The 20,543-nt window shown below is 37.1% G+C and overlaps 2 protein-coding genes across 4 annotated transcripts in view; one reads left to right on the top strand and one right to left on the bottom strand.

The window, feature by feature from the left end:
• Nucleotides 1–3,722, top strand: part of LOC134541968 (adipokinetic hormone/corazonin-related peptide receptor variant I-like) — a 75,690-nt gene extending 71,968 nt beyond the window's left edge. The window contains exon 8 of the mRNA XM_063385731.1: nt 1,033–3,722. Coding sequence (XP_063241801.1) covers nt 1,033–1,179 — 147 coding nt within the window. The 3' untranslated portion in view covers nt 1,180–3,722. The remainder of the gene's footprint in view (nt 1–1,032) is intronic.
• Nucleotides 3,723–4,432: 710 nt separating this feature from the next.
• Nucleotides 4,433–19,940, bottom strand: LOC134541914 (uncharacterized). Of its 3 annotated transcripts, none has more exons than XR_010076699.1 (4): nt 19,748–19,940; nt 14,815–15,046; nt 6,753–12,508; nt 4,433–6,351 (listed from the first exon to the last, which is right to left on the bottom strand). XR_010076699.1 is itself a non-coding variant. In XM_063385657.1 (3 exons), exons 1-3 carry the CDS (start codon nt 19,814–19,816, stop codon nt 12,171–12,173), a joined length of 639 nt encoding a protein of 212 aa, XP_063241727.1. In that variant the 5' UTR covers nt 19,817–19,940; the 3' UTR covers nt 4,433–12,170. The 3 variants fall into 3 exon arrangements, 1 of the variants encoding a protein (XP_063241727.1); XR_010076700.1 differs by having other exon boundaries at nt 4,433–5,532; nt 12,121–12,508; XM_063385657.1 differs by having other exon boundaries at nt 4,433–12,508.
• Nucleotides 19,941–20,543: the final 603 nt, after the last annotated feature.

The following is a 20,543-nucleotide window of genomic DNA, read 5'->3' as shown; positions in this document are numbered from 1 at the left end:
AGAAAAAAATCTATAATGGAAAAAGTAAATCATTCCCAGTCCCAGCAAAATAGGTGCGATGGTCTATGGGCAGCGCTCAATCTACCAAACTTTGTGAGATGTTGTCATGTCAGTGTATACATTATGGTGTTAGTATTACATTTGTAGTCTGCTACCGTAAATTACTTTAATTTGTTTACAAATTAGTTTGTGTTATATAAAAACTAATAATTGTTTGTGCGCTACGCTTATCTCAATTTTTGCATAATTTTGGACTGCATTTTATGCGGTTTTAACTAGACATTATATATGTGAATTTTATACCCTTTGTTTTTACTCGTAGAGTGAACTTAATTTGTGTGTGAATGCAGTAAAAAGCAAACCATCATTGTCAGTGATTTAAGTTTAACAGAATGTGGACTTTAATGCATGCTATGATTCTCATGGTATTAAAATAATACTGATTTTGAGCGGACGAGACCCTGGGTTTGATAAAGGTATCTTTGTTTGATTCTGGTCTAAAACCAAATTTAGTACTGTACTAAAAATTATTATTTTTTCTACCAGCAGTATATTCAATAATTAGATACAAAAACTTCTTAAATAGCACCAATTTTTACCTAGAAATCCAAATTTTCCCGGGGGAGGACCCCCGGGCGTCTGGGTAGACGTGTCTATGGAAGAACCTATCACGCATAGAATGTGACGTGTAGGCGAGATTGTGGTGCAGAAGAAGAGGTACAACTACAGTAGGAGGGGCTAACGAAACGAGTTTTCATTTAATCTTCCAAACTGTAATTTCCTAAATTTGCGAAGAACGCTGCTTAAATATTATCTAGGGATCTTCATGATTTTTTCGGATACGATGTTTGTACGCGAATCCACTAAAGTAATCATGGTATATAGGTACTAGCAAAACATTCAAAAAAAATTTTTTTTTTTTTTTTTTTTTTTAAGACTCTTGCAAACAAGCAGACACACTATTTGTTTCTTCTACGGGTGTGCGTTCCTGAGACGGAGATGCCGACCTGTGACCTTGTGAACTGCCGGCAGCAGCTGAGCGACACCTCGGCGACCGGGCCCGTGGACCGGCCGGCGCGCATTGCCGCGTGGAGGAGGAAGAGGGAGGCGGTGCGGCGCGAGCTGCTGATGGACCTGGTGCGCGCGCACAAGCCCCGGGACGCGCCCACGGCGAGGTGAGCCCCTGCCGTCCGGGGGCCGAGACCTCGGGCCGCCGCGCTGCTGAGCCGCTCCGGCACCCTCCACCGCCGCTCGCACGGTGCGCAGACCTCCGGGTAGAGAAACCCGCGCGGTTGGAAAACTGCTCAAGACATCCCGAGTGCGACAAACATCTAAATAATACGCTGAGGGCGGATGAATAGTCCCGTTTCCGTATTTTTTTTTTTGAACACTATTCCTAGGAGAGTGTTTTCCGGGTAAATAATACTTTCTGGCATGAGACAGCCTGTTGGATATTCTTGAAAAAAAAAAGCACTCGAGGGATTTGCAATGCACCTTCGTCTTCATTCCTCCGCCGTGTCAAATCTCCCAGTTGCCCTACGCACGACCGGGAAGACTGCAGGCCAGTTCAGAGCCTCGTGCGCATACAGGCGACACTGCGCTGGAAGCACCGGAGCGCATGGCGCTTATCCCGCCTCACAAACACAGATACACCCCTGACTAGGACTAACCAAGAAATTCCAATGTTTATTACTCACACTAATGCCAATGCCGGCGCCAAAGTACGTCCCTTTCAGCCAATGTGACCACACGATGTCTGTACGCAAGTATTTCCAACGTAACAGAAAGTCCCAAACAACCACCTCTCCCCAAATCAGTTCCTAATCATCCACAAACAGTGAACTGTCTCCTCCCCAAAGGAGAATTGTATACATAAAATGGTTGATTTAATCATTAGGTACAATATATCACACTTTTTTTTCTAAACTGTTTATTTAATTTCTTCACACTGCCTGTACCCACACTTGATAAATGAGAGTACAGGTCATGTTGCACTCTAATGTTTACTGCTCCTAACAGTTAATTCATAGTTTTACAAATATGATAAAGTATTTCTGAATCTTTGGCAGTGTTCCTTTTACTCAGATTGTTTAAAATGATAATATGGTCCATACATGATCGTTCAGCAGTTTTGCTCGTGCCTCAATTGTCTTCCCTTTAAGTTGTGACTTTAATTGATTAGCACTGAGTCGGTATCCAAGAAGTTCATAGCACATTATAATCACGGAGTCGTCACCTTAGGTCTCTGTGCATGAGCATACTTCATAAAACCCTATTTAAAAAATCTTCCCTTAAATTGCCTGTATTTGGGGGGACTTCTAAATATTCCAGAAACCAATGTACTAACACCAATACCTTTAAAGTATTTCAACTCATTTTGTACAGTACTGAAGATGCCTACTATTCGGCCATTTTGCCAGAAAAGTAAAATAGTTTCTAATTATTAAAATATGTCCCCGCTTTTAAATGTTCTACATACCTACTTACTACTATAAAACTGTCCTGCAAGTTCTTCATAAAGTTTGTAACAAATTCATTGCTGTCATATGTTGAGCTTTTTGATACCCAGCAAATAAAAATTCAGAACAAATATTTTCATACTATGATCAGTGTTGTACAAATTTTCACATTCCAAAACATGCAAGAAAATATTTTTTTACTATGTGTCTTAGTATTCAATAAATAATCTAAAATGTTAATTAATATTGTGTGGTCATAAGTGAAATAACCGAGAGTTATAAAAATATGCAAATTATACATTTTCTTGTATAGTATGTAAGTATTCTATATAACTTGTTTTTCACCAATTCTTTCCAAGATAAAAGTATTTTATAAAAACTTATAATTATTTTAAAGAGCAAAACAAAATTTAAATGCTTCAAGAAATTATGTGATTAGCACTGTACTGTTTTATTTTTAATTTGTTAGCATATTTATGTATTTAATAATGAAATGAAATGTAGGTAGTTTGATGCTTATGTTCTGAAATTACATTGTCATTTATGATTTGAAAAACCATTATTACGTATCCTAAAAGTTCATTTTCTTGTACCAATTTATAGATCATTGAGATTATAAAAGCTAGTTACACACACTATTTGTACATGAAGTGCTTAACAACACTTTTTTAAACAACTTATGCTGGTACTTCCCTAACATGGACAATTCTATTATATTGTTGTTCTGAGTAAATACAACCCAGATGTGTACTCAAATTTACTGTGTTTGTAAAAATAAATTGTAACACAGTAAATATAACTTTATTATTTGTCAAGTAAGTAGTGACTATAAAAAATCTTACTACCTTCTATGTTAAATAAATGTAATCTTTTTCCTAAAAACCAGAGGTTATAGAAATAACACTGATAACAATAAAATTTTTAATTATGAAAATTAAACAAAGCTACATATAAATCCTTAAAATCTTGTCTGTAGTTTATTAGGTGTAGTTAATTTGTAGGTGTCAATCTTAAAAGTTGTGCTTGAGAATATTCATTCCATACTATAGCATTTCTTGTGTGTGGATTCTGCTAGTCAGGACATTTGTTTTATGAATGGTAAAATAAAACGGTAACTTGCTGTAGGTAACGATTCAAAGGCAAACACTGCTTTATAAAAACAATGCTGTGATCACGTTCCCAATGTATTTATATATTTTTTTAGTGCATTTGTTAATTTGTGAAGTTCAAATGAGAAATAAACTATAAAAAAATTACTGTGAACTGGTATTATCTTCTATTATATATCCATACGGTAGTCCTACAAACAAGTACGATCTTTGCTACTGTAAATAACCCACCCTCCTCTAACATCTAACTTTTTGAAATTGGAGTGCATCAAGTGGTATTCTATGGAATGCAAGTGGCATTAGCATTACCTACCTGATTGACCAGTCAGAACTCAGTTTAAATGGACTCAGTGGCAGTTTGCAAATGATTGATTGCTGTACGAACTCGGTGAGTTTGGACAGTTACTCGACAATGCTTCAGCTCGATAGCTAACCATATTTGATCGACCACAAGTTTACAGGAGTTATCATATTCAAAATTTATTTGGTTTTATATTTATATTTTAAAAAATTCAGTATGAATATTTTGTACATCAGTACAAATTAATTTTGTAAAATATTAATTTTATTTATTTCCAAAGCAATAATATATTTATTTATTTTTCATATTGTTTAAAATACTCTTCTTTGAATCTTATAAAAAATGGGGTTTAGCTAAGATAATTTTGATTGAACTTCAAATGTAACCAATTTTTTAGACATCAAATTAGACTTTCCTGGTCAATTACCCCAAATCTGATAAACATACTCTTTAAATTGTAAAAACAAACAAAATACCACATCAAACACAGAATGTAATATTAAAAAAGAATGGTAGTCATGGAAAAGTTATGAAAAGTATAATTATATCTGAAATAAAAGTTCTTTTTAATTGTATAAAAATACATTTATCAAAGACTGTACATGAATATAACAAAAAAAATCAACAAAACAATGAACCATGTTTATAAAAACTTAACATGCTTACGTTTACAAATTAATAACACTGTTTCACAAACAGTTGTGTTAACTATGTGAAAATGATAGAAAACACAATACAAGTATATTATGTAAAAATAGGTATCCAAGCAAATACGCGTGCAACTTTTCAAATGATTCATTCACTTTTTTTTTTCATCCAAATTAAAACTTGTCAGTCCAAGGAGTGTGTTGCAGTTTTAATTTGAAGTTGTGGACATGCATCACATTTATATGATGTTAACAAAACATAAACATTACTAATGGGTTTAATTGAGATAAGAAATCAAATTATTTTTTTTTTAGAAGATTTTAAATTTTCTAATGCTAAAAACCTAATACACAATACAAAAAATACAATACAATTGATTGACAGTAAAATCAAAACCCACAACTAAATGTGTGAAATATTGCCATTAGATTTTCAAAAGTATATATTAAAACATCTCAATGGACACCGACAGCTATTGCAATGCTAACACAAAATGTGTCGAGCAAAAACATGTGGAAGTCCAAATTATAATTCAGTTTTCATTCATATTAAAATAATGATGCCAGAGAGCATTTCAATTACTTCACTAATAGCATGGAGAAAAAAAAATTGGGTGATTTAAAAAAATTATAATATATAATCATACTAAAGCGAATTAAACATGATTTAACTTATGTAGATAGAATCTAGATAACAAATTTTTCATGACTATCAATAACAATATGTTAAAGTTGAAGTCAACATTTTTGAAACCATCTCTGAAAATGGCACAATCATAATTTTGAACTCCCTTCGACATGTAAAAGATGACCATGACAGACATGAAGTTGTTTAGGACAGGAGGGTACCTACTCAGAATTTCATTTCAAAGGGAGAAGGGGGGGATTGAAGCACCTGTTTGCTTTCAAATTCTTACCATTTGTTGGTGGGAATTATAGCTTTTTTTCAGGATTTCGGGAGGAGGGGTTGTATCTCCCATCTCCATTCCGGGTACACAGATGTCACCCAACCTTGTCTGCAACACAATACGACCTGGAAATACAAAAGTGCTTAGACATTTCTACCAAGAGCGAAGAGCGAGGGGAATGCAGTCCGGACCACAGGTCTATCAGAAGGAATGGACGAGGGGGGGAGGGGCACAGTCCCCAGAACCACTCACACCAGCGGCGCCCTGATTGAGTTACAAGATTTTTTTTAATGCTCAGGACAAAAATTACGAAACTATTGTAAAAAAAGAATTCATATGAAACATTACATGTAATGTAATGTGCAGAGCTCAAAAGTTTAGTTTTTAGAACTTTTTTTTTACTGTGTAGTTTGAGAAGTTTTACATTAACTAATAGGGAAATAATTATTTGCCCCCAGACCCTCAGTTTCTCCTGAAGTCCCCGCACGAAACATAGATACATTTCGACACGTGCTTGTGTACACACAAACATGCACACTAACACACACATGATGCATTTATAAATGGGTTCAATTACTTTAAGTTATATCAGCCATGATAATTCAAATGTATGCTTGAATCATATGCAGAAACAAAAATCCAAATAGTATTTATTTTTAATTTCTCAATAACTTGATAAATGGTATTCACTTGCGTAATGTCCGCCCTCGCATAATGTCCGCACCCTTTATTTATATATCCTTAAAAGAAAAAATTTAAAATTCGCATAATGTCCGCACCAGTCGTCTACGGCGGGCAACACAACTTTGGCCACCCCTAAAGGACGCAGTATGAATGGATAGTTGACAGCTCTGTAAACAAAGCCATGACCTTGAGCTGTCCTTTCTCTCCTGTCCTGAAAGGGTGGGGAAATTCGTTGAACTGAACCTTTTAATATATATACTGTATAGAACTCGCGAGTGGATAGGATTTACTCTACGTTTTTCAGAAGGGTATGATGAGCAGCTTGGGAACTTCACCGCTGCAGTGCGCTGCCGTAACGCCCTGTATCGTCTTAGTTGTTATTTACACGTTAGAGCGCAGCGCTGTCGCCTGCTGTCATACCCCGCACCCCTCATCCATCATTCACTGCAGTTCAACGTCGTTCAACAGGAGGGGGAAGGGGTGTTTGAAGAGTTCGACACTTGTCCGCTAGGGACCACCACAAGTCGATGCCCTATAGATGGTGGCGATTGCGGCGGTGAATTAACCAACTACCTCAAAACCGTATTAGAAATTTTAACCTGGGCTGGCGACTTCTATACAGTATATATATTCAAAGACTGAACAAAGCACGGTAACGGTAAACACAGCTGACCAACACGCACGCAAGTTCAAGGCATGAGTTTCGCGTCGAGTTTTGTAGTGTAGAGTACAGAATGGGTAAATATAAATCCTTCACTGCGCGGTTTAAATTAAGAGTTGTTCGTTATGCTGAAGAGCATGGAAACAGGGCTGCTGAAAGGGAGTTTGAAGTGCACGAAAAAAGTGTTCGTCAGTGGCAGAAAATAAAAGAACAGTTGCAGTCAACAAATGCAACACGGCGTGGATCAGTCTTGTTTTCTGTTGAGGTAAGACACGCAGCGCAGCGTAAAAGAAACGTCAACTTTAATTAGTGTGTACCCTGTTTTACGTGTCAGGACAGAACAGAACCCCTCTTTGTTTACATTTGGTTGGAATCCCTCCCTTGGCCATTCTCACGCTCTAAATGTTTCCTTCCCTTTCCTCCTTCTCTACGTCACGAAGGCCATCAGATTTTCGGGAGGGGGGGGGGGACTACAGAGCGCAGCAGATGTGGAACTGGTGAGTCACTGCGCTGTTGCCAGCTCGCTGGTTCCCTACGCGCCACACGTAAGGATATGGTACGGCTAAAATATTGCAGCCGTGCCGTTAATAGCCGTTTTAATCCATCACATATTAATCACATTAATAAGGCACACGTAACCACACTTATTTCAGTGTAGCGCGTATTTTTTTTTAATGTTCCGGCGGGTGCGAGACAGTTACCGGTGGCAATTACAGCAAAGTAAACATGGTCTAATCCGGGTTGTTTGCAAGCAATCCCGCAGCAATATTCTTTTAAAATAGCTAGTGAAATCCAAATTGATTTTAGATACGTTTTGTGCCTTTTTAGTAATAATTAAGACACAAAATTTTGTATTTTTTATTTTTCCTCGCATAATGTTCGCACCCCATTTTTTTGGCCAAAAATGTGGTCAAATTACTGCGGACATTACGCGAGTGATTACGGTTATTAATTCCATACATAGGACATGTAGATGAGGCAGAAATGTCATAGGTCCTCAAAAGTTTCTGTTAATCACTACATTTGTTACTATGTACACTATGAGAGACTGGCTCCCCGTTACATAGAATGCCATATCTGGGATTGTGTAACCGCCCAATGATAGCCAACTTAACTCTTTTCGAGGGCCATAAATAATTTAATTAACATTAAATTTCATACAACAATTTTCAATGTCATATTATTTTGTAGAATAACCAATAAATTGCAACACATAATGAAAAATAATTATGTATCTTAAAAACAGTATTTAAAAATGAAAACGTGAAACTATGACAAAAATATTTATAACATTTTTTCAATATACCTGCCAGTATATTATGGCTTCAGAACAGTGTCTGCTGACAACTTATTTTACAAATGCAAACAAAGACAGTTCACAAACAACCGTATAACTGATATTTTTTTTATTGTAAGATATTTGACGTGAGCCATATGAAGCGATGCCAATGGCCAGATGAATACCATCACTGCTCCATAAGTACAGTCAGTTGATGTAACATGCTCTAGTGAAATTTGTATTAATCAAATGTATTCAAACTAGTTTATTACTATAACTTAGCAATAATATATTTGTGTGGAATCATATTTTGTTTCAGTACTTTGAATAAACATGACAACTTGAGATGAGGTTTCTCCTTATGAGAAGGGACAAGATAATATGCTGAAAGACACATTCCGAACAATCACAATAAATTAGTGAGCATTAATGGTTTAGAACTAATTCAATAAGAGACGCACAATAAAACAAAATTTAAATAAATTTTTCTGAACCATACACTTTGGTGCAATTTTTTTCCGGAAATAATGACTTTCCTTGAATTTCAAACATTAAAACATTCCTTTTATTATGATTTTAACTAAGTTTTTGTTAAATGCTACTTAATTCATGATATAACTTGCTTTTCGGTGTTATGCAATGTTATAACATTCTTTTCACCATTTAATATTGTCCCTAGCAATGAAATAATAAATGAATAAAAAAATTAATTTAAGTTTTCATAAATTATTCAATTTATATGATTTTTATTTTTTTTAGATAAAAATAACAATTAATGTTTATAATACAAACAATTTCCTTTTGTATGAAATATGTTTCCTACTAGGGATGTTACCGATGCATCGGCAAGAGATAGGAACCGGCCGATTTCAGGTAAATCACCGATTCTCAAAGAATCGGAAAACGACCGATTTATTCCGATTCCGATTGTAATAATTTATAGACTTATACTTTATACAGATAATTTTTTAATTAAAGTTCAGTACATACTTCACTACGATACCCAGATTTAAATTAACGGAAACACTCAAACAATTACCAAAACCTCATAAGGCAGAACGATGTTATTTTTTCCAGTGGTAAAAAAACCTGTACTGCAATGATCGCGCATAATTATGAGCACTAAAAATTGATACAAAAAATATTTAATTTTAAATAAAAACTAAGTTCACGCATGTTAATCTGTCGTTTCTTGCGTGCAATAAAGGTTAATTCTACTACAGGTTAGGAAGAAAACGGATTGTCTAATGGGCGAGTTTGGCATGGGAATAAATTCTGTCGCTTGGTGCGCTGGCATAGCAGCAGTATACAGTATCTTGTATACTTTTTTTTATTTTGAAAAAAAAAATGTCCGGCTGTGGTGATGAGAATGAGAGGTATACGCGACGGTAAGTCAAATATGTTAGTTTGTTTGGTATTTAGTTGAATGCTTTTTGATTGCTGAAATTGTAATGAACAATTTTTCCATTAAGAATATATGAATTCTAGAAATTTTTTTGTTGCTTTTGCATACGTGAAGAAAAACTATTAGTTTAACGGTAATTTCTTGCAGATGTGTTGGTACTGTGTTTTTTTAAAGCAATGTTAAGGTTAATTCTACTACAAGATAAAATTGACGCTTTTCTTATTCTGAATTTAATATGAACTGACAAGTTATACACAAATTACTCTTTCACTCACAGACTCTTCAAAAGCTGATGTTCTTGTAAAGAATCTTACAGTGTTCTGATACTCTTACTGATTTAGTTTTCAAAATAAAGAATTAATTTAAGGTAGTTGGTAATGATCTAGAAAATGAGATTTATCCAACCTATTTTAAAATTAAAATAATTGTAAATAGTGTTTTAGATCTAATTTATTTCACTTTGCTGCAAACTCTGATATTTAGTAGGCTTATTCAATCCAGGCCAATTTGAAAAAAGTCACTGCAAGGACTAAATAATTTCATTATAAGTAGTAAAATGTGGGAGGAGGGATTGAAATAAATAAGTGTCTCACCTTCAAATGATGTAAGTACCTACATTTACTGATAAAGTTTCATATACTATTATCTATTAAATATTACAAAAAAAATTACTGTACCAAATGTTTACCAGAAATTAATTAAATAATCGGAATCGGAATAAATCGGAATCGGAATTGGCAGTTCGAATCTGAATCGGTTTTTTCATGAATCGGCACATCCCTATTTTCTACAGCGGTAAACAAATTTTCACATTGTGTTGTAGCTAGTGGCCAATATAAACAATTATTTTTCCGTTGACAGCTTCTTTAGAGATAAATAATGTATTTCTTGTCAACTAAAACAGTGTATGAATTTATGAACTTCTCTGTCACAAATATTTTTCTTTAATTCTTTTTTCCTTGAATGAAAAATCTATCAAATACTAATGACTTTATGGTTTTTTGACCATTTTTTCTATCCAGCCCTAGTTCTAGCTTAGTTTATATTTTGTCATCTACACTGCATTTGGTTCACACTTGCAACAAGCATTACACAGTACGAAAACATTTCTCCACTTTGACACATGACAGTATTCCAGTATGAGGCAAAATGTCGTTAACAAATGGTGAAACAATCTGGATACTGATTAATTGCAGCAGGCAGTTTTGTGTTGGAGTAGTTAATCATATATCATAATCCCCTAAAGAATATGTTGAAAAAAAGGATTTGAACTGACTGCTAGGAGGAAGAAAGATCAAAATGTTAGTATTTGGAGCTTTAACCATAATGTCACAGGTTTAACATCTCATGCAACCTTCTGGGTTTTCGTATACGAGAACCACGGCAGATGTTACCAATGGTGTTCCAGGGACACTGTAATACTACATTCTGTCGCACTTGGCCTGGCCGAAGATGACACAGGCTGAAACCACGGAGTTGAACAAACATGCCCTGAACGTTCAACTGGCATCAGATGGGACATGACAGAGAATGGTAGCTACTAAACAGATTTAATACAAAGAGAGCCGTGCGTAAATTATACCTGTACAGTGTACAACCAATAAATATTTATACCAATATTTAAAAAATTTACAATTATAATTGAATGCAGTAATACCATCAGAAACCATAAGCAGTTGATTTTTTATATTTACTTCCAATTTTATCAGTAATAAGAGACTGTGTATACTCAAGCCCTGGCCCGCTCTTGCAATTGCTCCCTGCCTAACGCTTACACTTATGACGCTAATTCACGAATCATTTATTATCGAGCACAGACCATTCTTCATGAGCCCACAATAGGACATAACCCTCCAAGAGTGAGCAGTGTCTTCGTATTTCAATAATTACTGAAAGTTTTACGAAGGGGGGACAAAGCAACAATGTTTCCTATTAAAAACAACATTTCTGCTATCAAATCAGACTTGAAATTAATGTGAACTTCATATTTGTAGAGGATTTCTAAAATGGTCAAGAAAAAACTATTAACTGTAGTTTCAACACGATAACTAAATAATTGTTTTCTATGTGCATGTATTTTGGTACATTAATGAACACTTATATTTTTTTTTTACAACAAATCACAAAACAGATGACTTCATTACACAAATGACCAGAAAGACACACATCTTAAGTCATTTACAAAAATGATAGTCTTGCGATTTGAAGTTATTGTCAATGAAACTATTTAAGAGAATTCTTAAATAAAAATTGTCCCCAGCCTAAGTTTCAATATTTCAGGACCTGGTAGATACATACACAAATTGTGCACAAATACACATCGGTCCCTTTGAAAATTTCTCAGATGAAAGGAAGATATACAACTTACATTAATTTAAAGTATTGCAGGTATTATGGACAACACAACGACAGAACAGACGGGAACACATTCAAACTTAAACATCAGACAGCACAACATGTTCGTCTGTGTTGTTATTTTCATCACTTAATTCCTTCTACGGAATGTACATGGGTGTGTATGTTTGACATAGCTGCTCCCTGCATGATTAGTTTAAAGAACATTAAATGTTTTAGTCGTGCCAACTATAATTCATAATAGATGAAAATGGTGTACTTCACCTTCGGAGTTAGATATATAACAAGAAGTGATGAATGTGAGTCACGCACATTAAACGCTGCATACGTTGAAATGGTTCTGGCTCCCGGCAGCACGGCCGCTACACGAGGTGGAAGAGGCCGCACGCGGTGCAGGCGATGGCGAGGGATCGGCGGTCTCCCTCGGGCACGACCGCGAAGCCCGGCTGCTGCGGGCAGGCCCGGAGGTGGGCGCTGACGTGCTGGCCCAGGGCGTGGCCCAGGCCGGCGAGGGAGCCCGGCCAGTGGAGGGTCCCCCCGCAGGCGGGGCAGCCCACCAGGCCCGGCTCCGACTCGGTCAGCACGGCGCGGGAGCAGAGGGGGCAGAGCACTCCCTCGCCGGCGACGGCCGCCAGCAGGGAGTCCAGCACCGCGTCGTCCTCCCGCAGGAACTGCTCGCACTGCTCCAGGAACCACGCCTCTGCAACACCGGCCTCACTGCACGCTCACTGCACGTGTTTTTTTCAAACTCTACTACCTAAAATATTAACAAATTTAAATTGTTTAGTACATGTCCTGGATTTCAGGACTTGTTACTGAAGTTTGGTATGTCCAGGCTATAATATTTATCAGGTTTATTTTACATGTACCTAGTTAGTAAAGATGTATGTGGTTAAGTGTAAGACAAGGCGTTGCTACGCCGTAACTTCCCCACTTAAAATAAGGCAATAAATAAAATAAATAAGTTTTCTATATTATTTTTCTAATTCAATTTCCTATTTCGAAACAGCTTTCTTGTGATGGGGAGCTATTTGACAACTTCACTGCAAGTGTTGTCTTAAAATTGTTTAGAAATTAGACAGTCTAATTTTAGCTGTTTCAGAATTTGAATCCATCAGCAAGGTCTTTAAGATCACATTTTCATTTTTTTAAGATCTTCGGCTTTATCACATAAAGATTTAACAGATTTTACTAGTTCATCCATGTTATATATACATTCATGTTTTAAAACTTCACTTGTTTGTTGAATTTCTTTCACCATAATATTAGTGTGATTTCTTAGGCGGAGATCAAAACATGTTCAGCTGGACATTTTGTTCTAATATAATAGCCTTCACATTTTGTAGGAGTAAAAGAAACCCCAGAAAATTATATTGATCAGTCAGAGATGAATTGACAATAATGATTCATGGCACACACATATAAGGAAAAAAAAAAAACACTAGTACTTATATAACCAGGAACGCTCGCGCTAACAAGTCCGTCCGGTTTAAACTCTCAGCCACTAATGACTCTCAACAGCCAAAACAAGCAAATAAAACCATAAGCAGTTAACAGGCTTGATTAAGAAAGTGAATTGGCTATAGTAAGCAAATCACAAAAATATTTAAAATACTATAATTAAATCTAGATACTATTTTTACTGTGCACGGCTAGAAAATTAGTACATTAAAAAAGCTATTAAAATAACAAACAAAATTGCAATAACATTCTATAACCTGTAACATCAAACCATGTAAAAAAATTTGAAATATAAAATGTTAATTAAAAAAGAAATAAAGTTCCAAAAATATTAATGCCCAGGTTTGCCAGATTTAAAAACACAGATCCTTTCAAAAGACTCGAGCCTTACTCAAATGTTTCATAATGGACTAAAAGTTTATCCAAAATTATATCCGAAGGGTTTGAATTTTGTTTCCACAGTATGAGACTTTCCATTCCAGTTACTGTTGACTTCAAAGCTCACAGCCAGTAGCTTATAGTTAGGTCAGACACTGACTTTCCGACAGCAAAATGGGTGGCTCGGCAACGTGTATCGTTGTCGCGGGGAAAGTGCAAGGCTGGGCGACGTCATTTACTCTGCATTTCTGATGACAGCAAAGGTGCATATTGGAAATGCCACACCTGGCACACTCCCAATTTAAAGGCTTACCTGGTGCACCTGGACGCATAACAAATTTCATAGCAAACTCCGACGAAGTGTCCAGTTTCCGCAGAAACACTTCTTTTACCGTTCGTACATATTCAATATTCGCGAAACACTCCATCGTGACAAGCACTTCACAGTAGGAACCGCATAACCATCTCTCCTCGCGGCACACCGCCGACTACACCAACGGCTAACACTTCAGTGATGTCACAGTCCCCCCTCACTTCCCCGCCTCTAGCAAATGTGAACATAACTTCTTTGCAGCACAAAAAACTGAAGTCTTTGAATTCAGTTACATTCTTGCAAACCTTTTTCTTAGCATTTAAACTTAATTATATTTTTTAATAATTAATCATTAAAACCGAATTAAAATACACATTATGAAAGCTAGATTCAAGTTACCAACTTAACCAACGATATTACTCTTAGTTTACCAACAACTTAAAGTTTAATTATGTAAATAATTAACTAACTTATAGACTATAAAAATATTGCCATTTGATTTGATTTAAAAAAAAAAAAATTAGTGGTTTGTTTGTGTTATATATATATATATATATATACATACATATATATATATATATATATATATACATATATATATATATATATATATATATATATATATATACACACACACACACACACACACACACACACACACACACACATACACATACATATAATATATATATATGTCTAAAAGCAATTTTGTCCAGCACGTGCTCACAGACCAGGGTTTACAACAAATCCAAAATTCTGTAACTCAAATAAATTTACACTAAAATATCTGTACTAAACTAAGAAAGTAATTCTCGAGTTTACACAACAGGCTCCTGAAGCAGCAGGATATGTACCTTCCCTAGTCAACGCCTCCCTCTCTATCTCCTCCAGGGTGCGGAGAGCGAGCTCCTGCTCAGTGTGCTGACCTGCCTCGCCCAGGGCTCCGCCCCCGCCAGCGGGCCGGGCCGGGGCCTCGCCCCTCGTGGGGCCCCCGTCCCCGCCCTCGTCGCCCCCCTCCTCTTCGCCGAGGTGGCGCAGCTTGTTGACGTAGCCATCGCGCCTCTGCTTCACCTGCTCCTTGAGGCGCTGCGAGCCGACACCACATTCTCCGATTAACGGAGTCTCTAATTCTTGAGGCTCTATCTAACACGCTACCACTATCATTTCAATACCTTTACTGTCAATTTATCATGACAGTGCTCTTGCATTATGTTTGGTCTCATTCTTAAAACAGACTATCAAATAGCAGTAAAATGTCATGCATGAGTTCATAATTATGATCACTATGGTGAAATTTTATAGCTTTAAAATAATTTTAAGAAAATATATGGTCAGACAATTTGTCACACAACAAAAAAATTCAAGAGAGTTATTGGAACATAATTACGGAAAAATCTCTTGATCGATTATTACAAGAAAATTAAAAAAAAAAAAAAAAAATACTCTTATGAGTGTGAGCTTTAACACCATGTCACAGCAGGCTAGCTTAAGCCTGATATTTTCTATATTCTAAAAATAAATGCTGAAAAATTTACTTTCTATTAAGTCTCTATAAATATCACTACAATTTTTTGTAAGTGCTTTCTCTTGAACAAAAGCCCAGATATTTGATTTTAAAAACATTTTTGGTTCCTTTAATAACATTTTAATTGCGATACTTAGATCTTATCTATTATATTAAACATGTAAACACATTAATGAAAGGATTAATAATACAGAAAAATCTAAATTATTTAAAATTTGACTTACGAGTCTATGATCATAGAAGGATTTCAGTGAATATCAATAAAATGAAAAATATTTTTAAATTCCTTCCCATATACAAGCCTAAACAGAAGAGTAGGAAAAGTTTAATGAATTAAAAATAGCACTATGCACACTGAAGAGAAAGCGAGGACAGTAAAAGAAGGGAGGCAAGTTATTGCCAGGGAGGTTAAATGTTTTCCAGCTCCTTGGCTAGACACACAATTGTCATCTGACTAATATGTTTGGAGAAAACGTCTACGGAGGGCTGCAGTGGTTCAGTGGTCACAAACCCCACCACCACCACACCTGCCTCATAGGATTTGATTCCCTTGAGGAGCCATCCCCGGGTTTTTAGCGAACGTGAAACGTGGCGGACGTTGTTGTGAGCTATGGGATTTCTCATCAATGCTCCATTCTCATCTAATCACCACTCGTCCCAAATGATGAGACGTTTAGTCCTAATTCATTCACTCATTCCTTTACCAATTCTTTCATTTTAGAAGAAGGCATGCCTGAAAATATTTTTTCCAGCGTCCTCCTCTGCTCTTACCTTTGAAGTATTATTGGCATGACACATTTCATGTTTATCACAAACAAAATATAATCTATATAAAATATTACAAGATTGAGCCCTTTTCTAAAATATATAATCTCTGTATCATTTATAAGTTTAAAATTTAGTGTTTCTAACATTTTTTTTTAAAATCACTTCAGATTAAATTTAATTAATTTTTTTACAATTCTAAACCCAGTTCCACCTCACAACCAAAGAAGAACTGCAACTTTTTGATAATGTAACATAATTTGCAGCCACTAAGAGCCACAAGAAAAACTTGTGTTCATTGCAACTTTCAAGAAAACACCATACAATGATCTGCAGATTTAAGAGGACTAATTTGGTACCGTGCAGTTAAGAAACTAGATAGTCTTTGTGGGTCTGTTACCTCAGGACCGATTTTCAATGTCACACGAAATGTCTCTATGCGTGCAGCGAAACCTATCCAGTTTAACAGGACCCTGCAACACATGCTTTGACAGAACCCAAGCAAAACATGGTTTTAAATGAGGGAGGTCACACTTGTGGTTTTTAGCAAGATGACCAGAAATTTAAAAAAAAAAAAGTATGTAAGCTGTTCTAGTGTGCTAGAGGCTAACTGATTTACAGTAACTCACTTGTTTTAATCTAAGTTATAGGAAAAAAAAAACTTATTGGAACACCCCTCAATTTAATGAGTGCAGAGGTAAAACAATGGACTTGCAATCCAAAGTAACCGGCCATAATCCATGTCTGACAATCTTGAATTTTGATGTCCATGTTTTCCCGAAGTCACTGCTGGCAAATGCTGAATTAGTTCCTCGCTATAGGTTATGGCTGCTTCCTTCTCAGAAAACCCCGAATCGTGTTGTCGAATGTTACCGTTAGAGTAAATATTCAATGTAGCTACTGATTGGTAAGAAGCCAGATAAATAAAAAAAATTAATTTTATCAGCAACTGGATTTAATAATGTGTTGTTTGCAGAACAGACTATTCAGGGCCCTGTTTAGATGGGTATAAATATGGTGAGTAGAGCATTTATAAAAAAAACCATGCAATTTGAAAACTGCTCACGATATCCAAGTGGTATGTGTCTACGAAAGGCATTTAGAAATACGCTGATTGCGTTGGGTACGTTTGTTTCCGTATTTTGCTTTCAAACTGTATTCAAGAAGAGTGAAAATGGCTAAAAATCCTTGTTTCCAGAATAATTTTTGGACACGAAACACCCGGTACAGATTCTTGAAAGCACTCAAGGGACTTGTATTACACCTTTATCTTCATATCTACGCAATGTAATGTTACCATTCAAATATCATAGTTGCCCCATGCACGACGAGAAGACTGTGCGCTTGTTCAGAACTGACACAGCACTAGAAGCACCAGCAAGTGCCGCACTTATCATCCTGCCTCACCAACACTAACATATCCCTGCAGAGGGGGCGAGCAAACAATGAGCGCAAGTAAAATGACTTGGTGGTGGCCCGCGGAAGTCAATCGGTGGTTGACCTCACAAGTACATGGTCCGATACACACGATACACTGTACTGTGTTTCACGTGCACGAACAGTGATGAAATTAAACACAATTTGCAACACTTGTGGTATTAATATACTCATGTTGCCGGAAACGCGTAGTTAAGCCCCTGTAGCCCCCGAAAGAGTCAGCATAGACAACCCGTTGGGCTTTGTGCAAGACAGACAATGCGGTGGTGAATTACGTGTTCACGACGCCGGGCAGCGCTCGAGAGGAATGTACGATGTCGAATGCTGACCCCCGCCCCTTTTTACTTCCATTGGTGGTGTCCACAACGCTTTTCTTCCGTTCGTGCCGTGCCATAGCACTGCGCAGCGTGACATCGCAGTGTCGCAGTGTGTTTTGATATCACTGGTGGTCTGTCGTTGACTGTTCTGTCGTACAAGAAAACTGGTGGTGTCATTTCTTTCGCTGTGGTTCTGAAAAGGGCGACATTTTAGTGGAGCTCAATGGAGTACACGTTTAGTGAGTACACGGACATGCTGCTTGTTTACAGGGAAGCTAGACAAATAGGACGAGCCGCCCGTCGTCTGTACGAAGGATATCCGGGTCGTAGGATTCCAGCTAACACCATGTTTGCAAGACTTACTCAGCGAATGCGTGATACTGGTACATGTGCCGTAACAAGACCAAATGCTGGTGCTCCACGCAGGGTTCGTACACCCCGTTTTGAAGATGAACTTCAGAGATTTGAGGAGAGTCCGGATACAAGCACAAGGGCAGAAGGTTCCGATATGGACGCTGAAAAAATGGCTGTTTGGCGAGTTCTTCATGAGCAACTCTTGTACCCGTACTACCTTCAAAAAGTGCAACACATGGGTCCGGCAGACTATCCTCTTCGCATGACCTTTTCTCGCTGGTACATTCAAAGAGTATTGAGGAACCCCGAGTTAGCAGTTTTATTCAGCGATGAAGCCAAGTTCACTCAAGACGCTATTCTCAATTCGCAAAACAGTCATGTTTGGAATGATGTCAATCCACATGCAACGTGTGTTACAGCTCGCCAGGAACGTTTTTCAGTTAATGTGTGGGCCATTGTTGACAGCGTACTCATCGGGCCTTTTTTTCTTCCGCCACGACTTACCGGCGCCGGATACCTCCACTTCCTTCAGAACAAACTACCAGGTCTTCTTGAAGAGGTTCCATTGCATGTTCGACGTGTGATGTGGCACCACCTCATTTTTCGCTGCAAGTGCGAGAGTATTTAAACCAAACATTTCCAAACCGATGGATTGGACGAGCGAGCCCTGTCGCATGGCCGCCAAGGTCACCGGACCTAACCCTGTTAGATTTCTTTCTGTGGGGTTACGTAAAAGGGCGTATCTACGCTACGCCAGTAGAAGCGGTAGAAGAGCTTACACAGCGAATCATTGAAGCGTTCGAAATCATAAGGTCGACACCACACATGCTCCAGCATATCCGTGAAAACATGATTCGCCGTTGCCACCTCTGTGTCGCTCAAGGTGGGCGTGTTTTTGAGCCATTGCTTTAGGCTTTCACGTTGTTAAAACGTATGCAACAATTTCAATGTTGTGAAACAAAGCCGAAGCTGTGATTGATTTCAGAGTGAAATTAAAATCTGTGCCACGATTAAAAAGGTTATTTCTCTACTCGAACACCCGCACATCCACAACATAACACTCTACAATGGGTTGCCTACGCTGACTCTTTCTGGGGCTACAGGGGCTTAACTACGCGTTTCCAGCAACATGTTTATTGGCAAAAATGGTTGCAAATAATAAGAGCTTTCTACCCTCAAGCGTTGTAACATGAATTTTGATACATCCTGTATACACTCCCAACATGTAAAAACTGGATTTGCATTTTTTTATAAAATGGGCTCTAGAATTGTTGCCATGCTTTATGGCATATTTATAAGCATGTTAACAAACAAGAATCGTTGCTGACACAAAAGCAAACGTGCCACACACACACACATAAACAAAAATTACATGTACGCAAACTTCACCTTACGAAGCGCATCTTTCAATTTCGGAGATACATATTTTACTTTCAAAAATAGTTCGTTTCTTTCCATGCCGTATTGAACTTCGCATGGTTTTCCTCCCGAAAATTTATTCTTAATCTACTTCCTTTTAACATTTCCCACCATTACCATAACCAAAACCAAAACAGTGGAGTTTGTTTGACACATGGTTAAAAACACATCATGGCCTCGACTATAAAATCAAACAGCCACTAAACTATTTGTCATCTGTTGAAGAGAGATCGATCATTTGATACAATTTGATGCTCGTGACAGAGCTGATGATTGGATACGAATACTTTAGATTAAGGTTCATAACCATGAGGTCTTATTGTTATGTCAGTCACCATATGATGGGAATCTAAAAAAGCGATTACGTTTCTTCTTGTTTTAAGTGTAGGGCGTCTTAACCAGGGAGTGGCCAAATCGACATGATTACAAGTTGACTATGTGATACGGTTTTTTTTACGTGACAACGTCTAATAAATCGATGAACGCCGGCTGCACGCACGATAAAGGATGACTCATTGTCCCTTAACGCACATTGTTCTATTGCACTGTGTCACGTTACGCTCATTTTGTACGCTTGCGCCGCATCTATCTCTCTTCCACTCGATTGGAACAACCATCGATTTGACTTTTTCGAGGTACATTAAACTTGAAACACTCCCATTCTTCCTACTTTTCCTATCATCGTCCTATCCTTAACAGAATAACACAGAAGCATTCTCCAGGTTCCCTCAATAAATGTACAGTTGTTTCGATGGTGTTATCTAAT

The sequence above is a fragment of the Bacillus rossius genome, assembly GCF_032445375.1.
Source record: "Bacillus rossius redtenbacheri isolate Brsri chromosome 4 unlocalized genomic scaffold, Brsri_v3 Brsri_v3_scf4_2, whole genome shotgun sequence".
Classification (NCBI taxonomy): domain Eukaryota; kingdom Metazoa; phylum Arthropoda; class Insecta; order Phasmatodea; family Bacillidae; genus Bacillus; species Bacillus rossius.
The sequence above is the reverse complement of the archived record's forward strand: the minus strand, read 5'-3'. Positions and strand labels throughout refer to the sequence as shown.

Coding starts and splice junctions, on each gene's coding strand:
- LOC134541914 (XM_063385657.1), bottom strand. CDS start 19,816: ATGGAAAGAAACGAACTATTTTTGAAAGTAAAATATGTATCTCCGAAA. Junction 15,047..19,747: donor TGAAAGATGCGCTTCGTAAG/GTGAAGTTTGCG, acceptor GTCGGCTCGCAG/CGCCTCAAGGAGCAGGTGAA. Junction 12,509..14,814: donor GGAGGCGTTGACTAGGGAAG/GTACATATCCTG, acceptor CCGGTGTTGCAG/AGGCGTGGTTCCTGGAGCAG.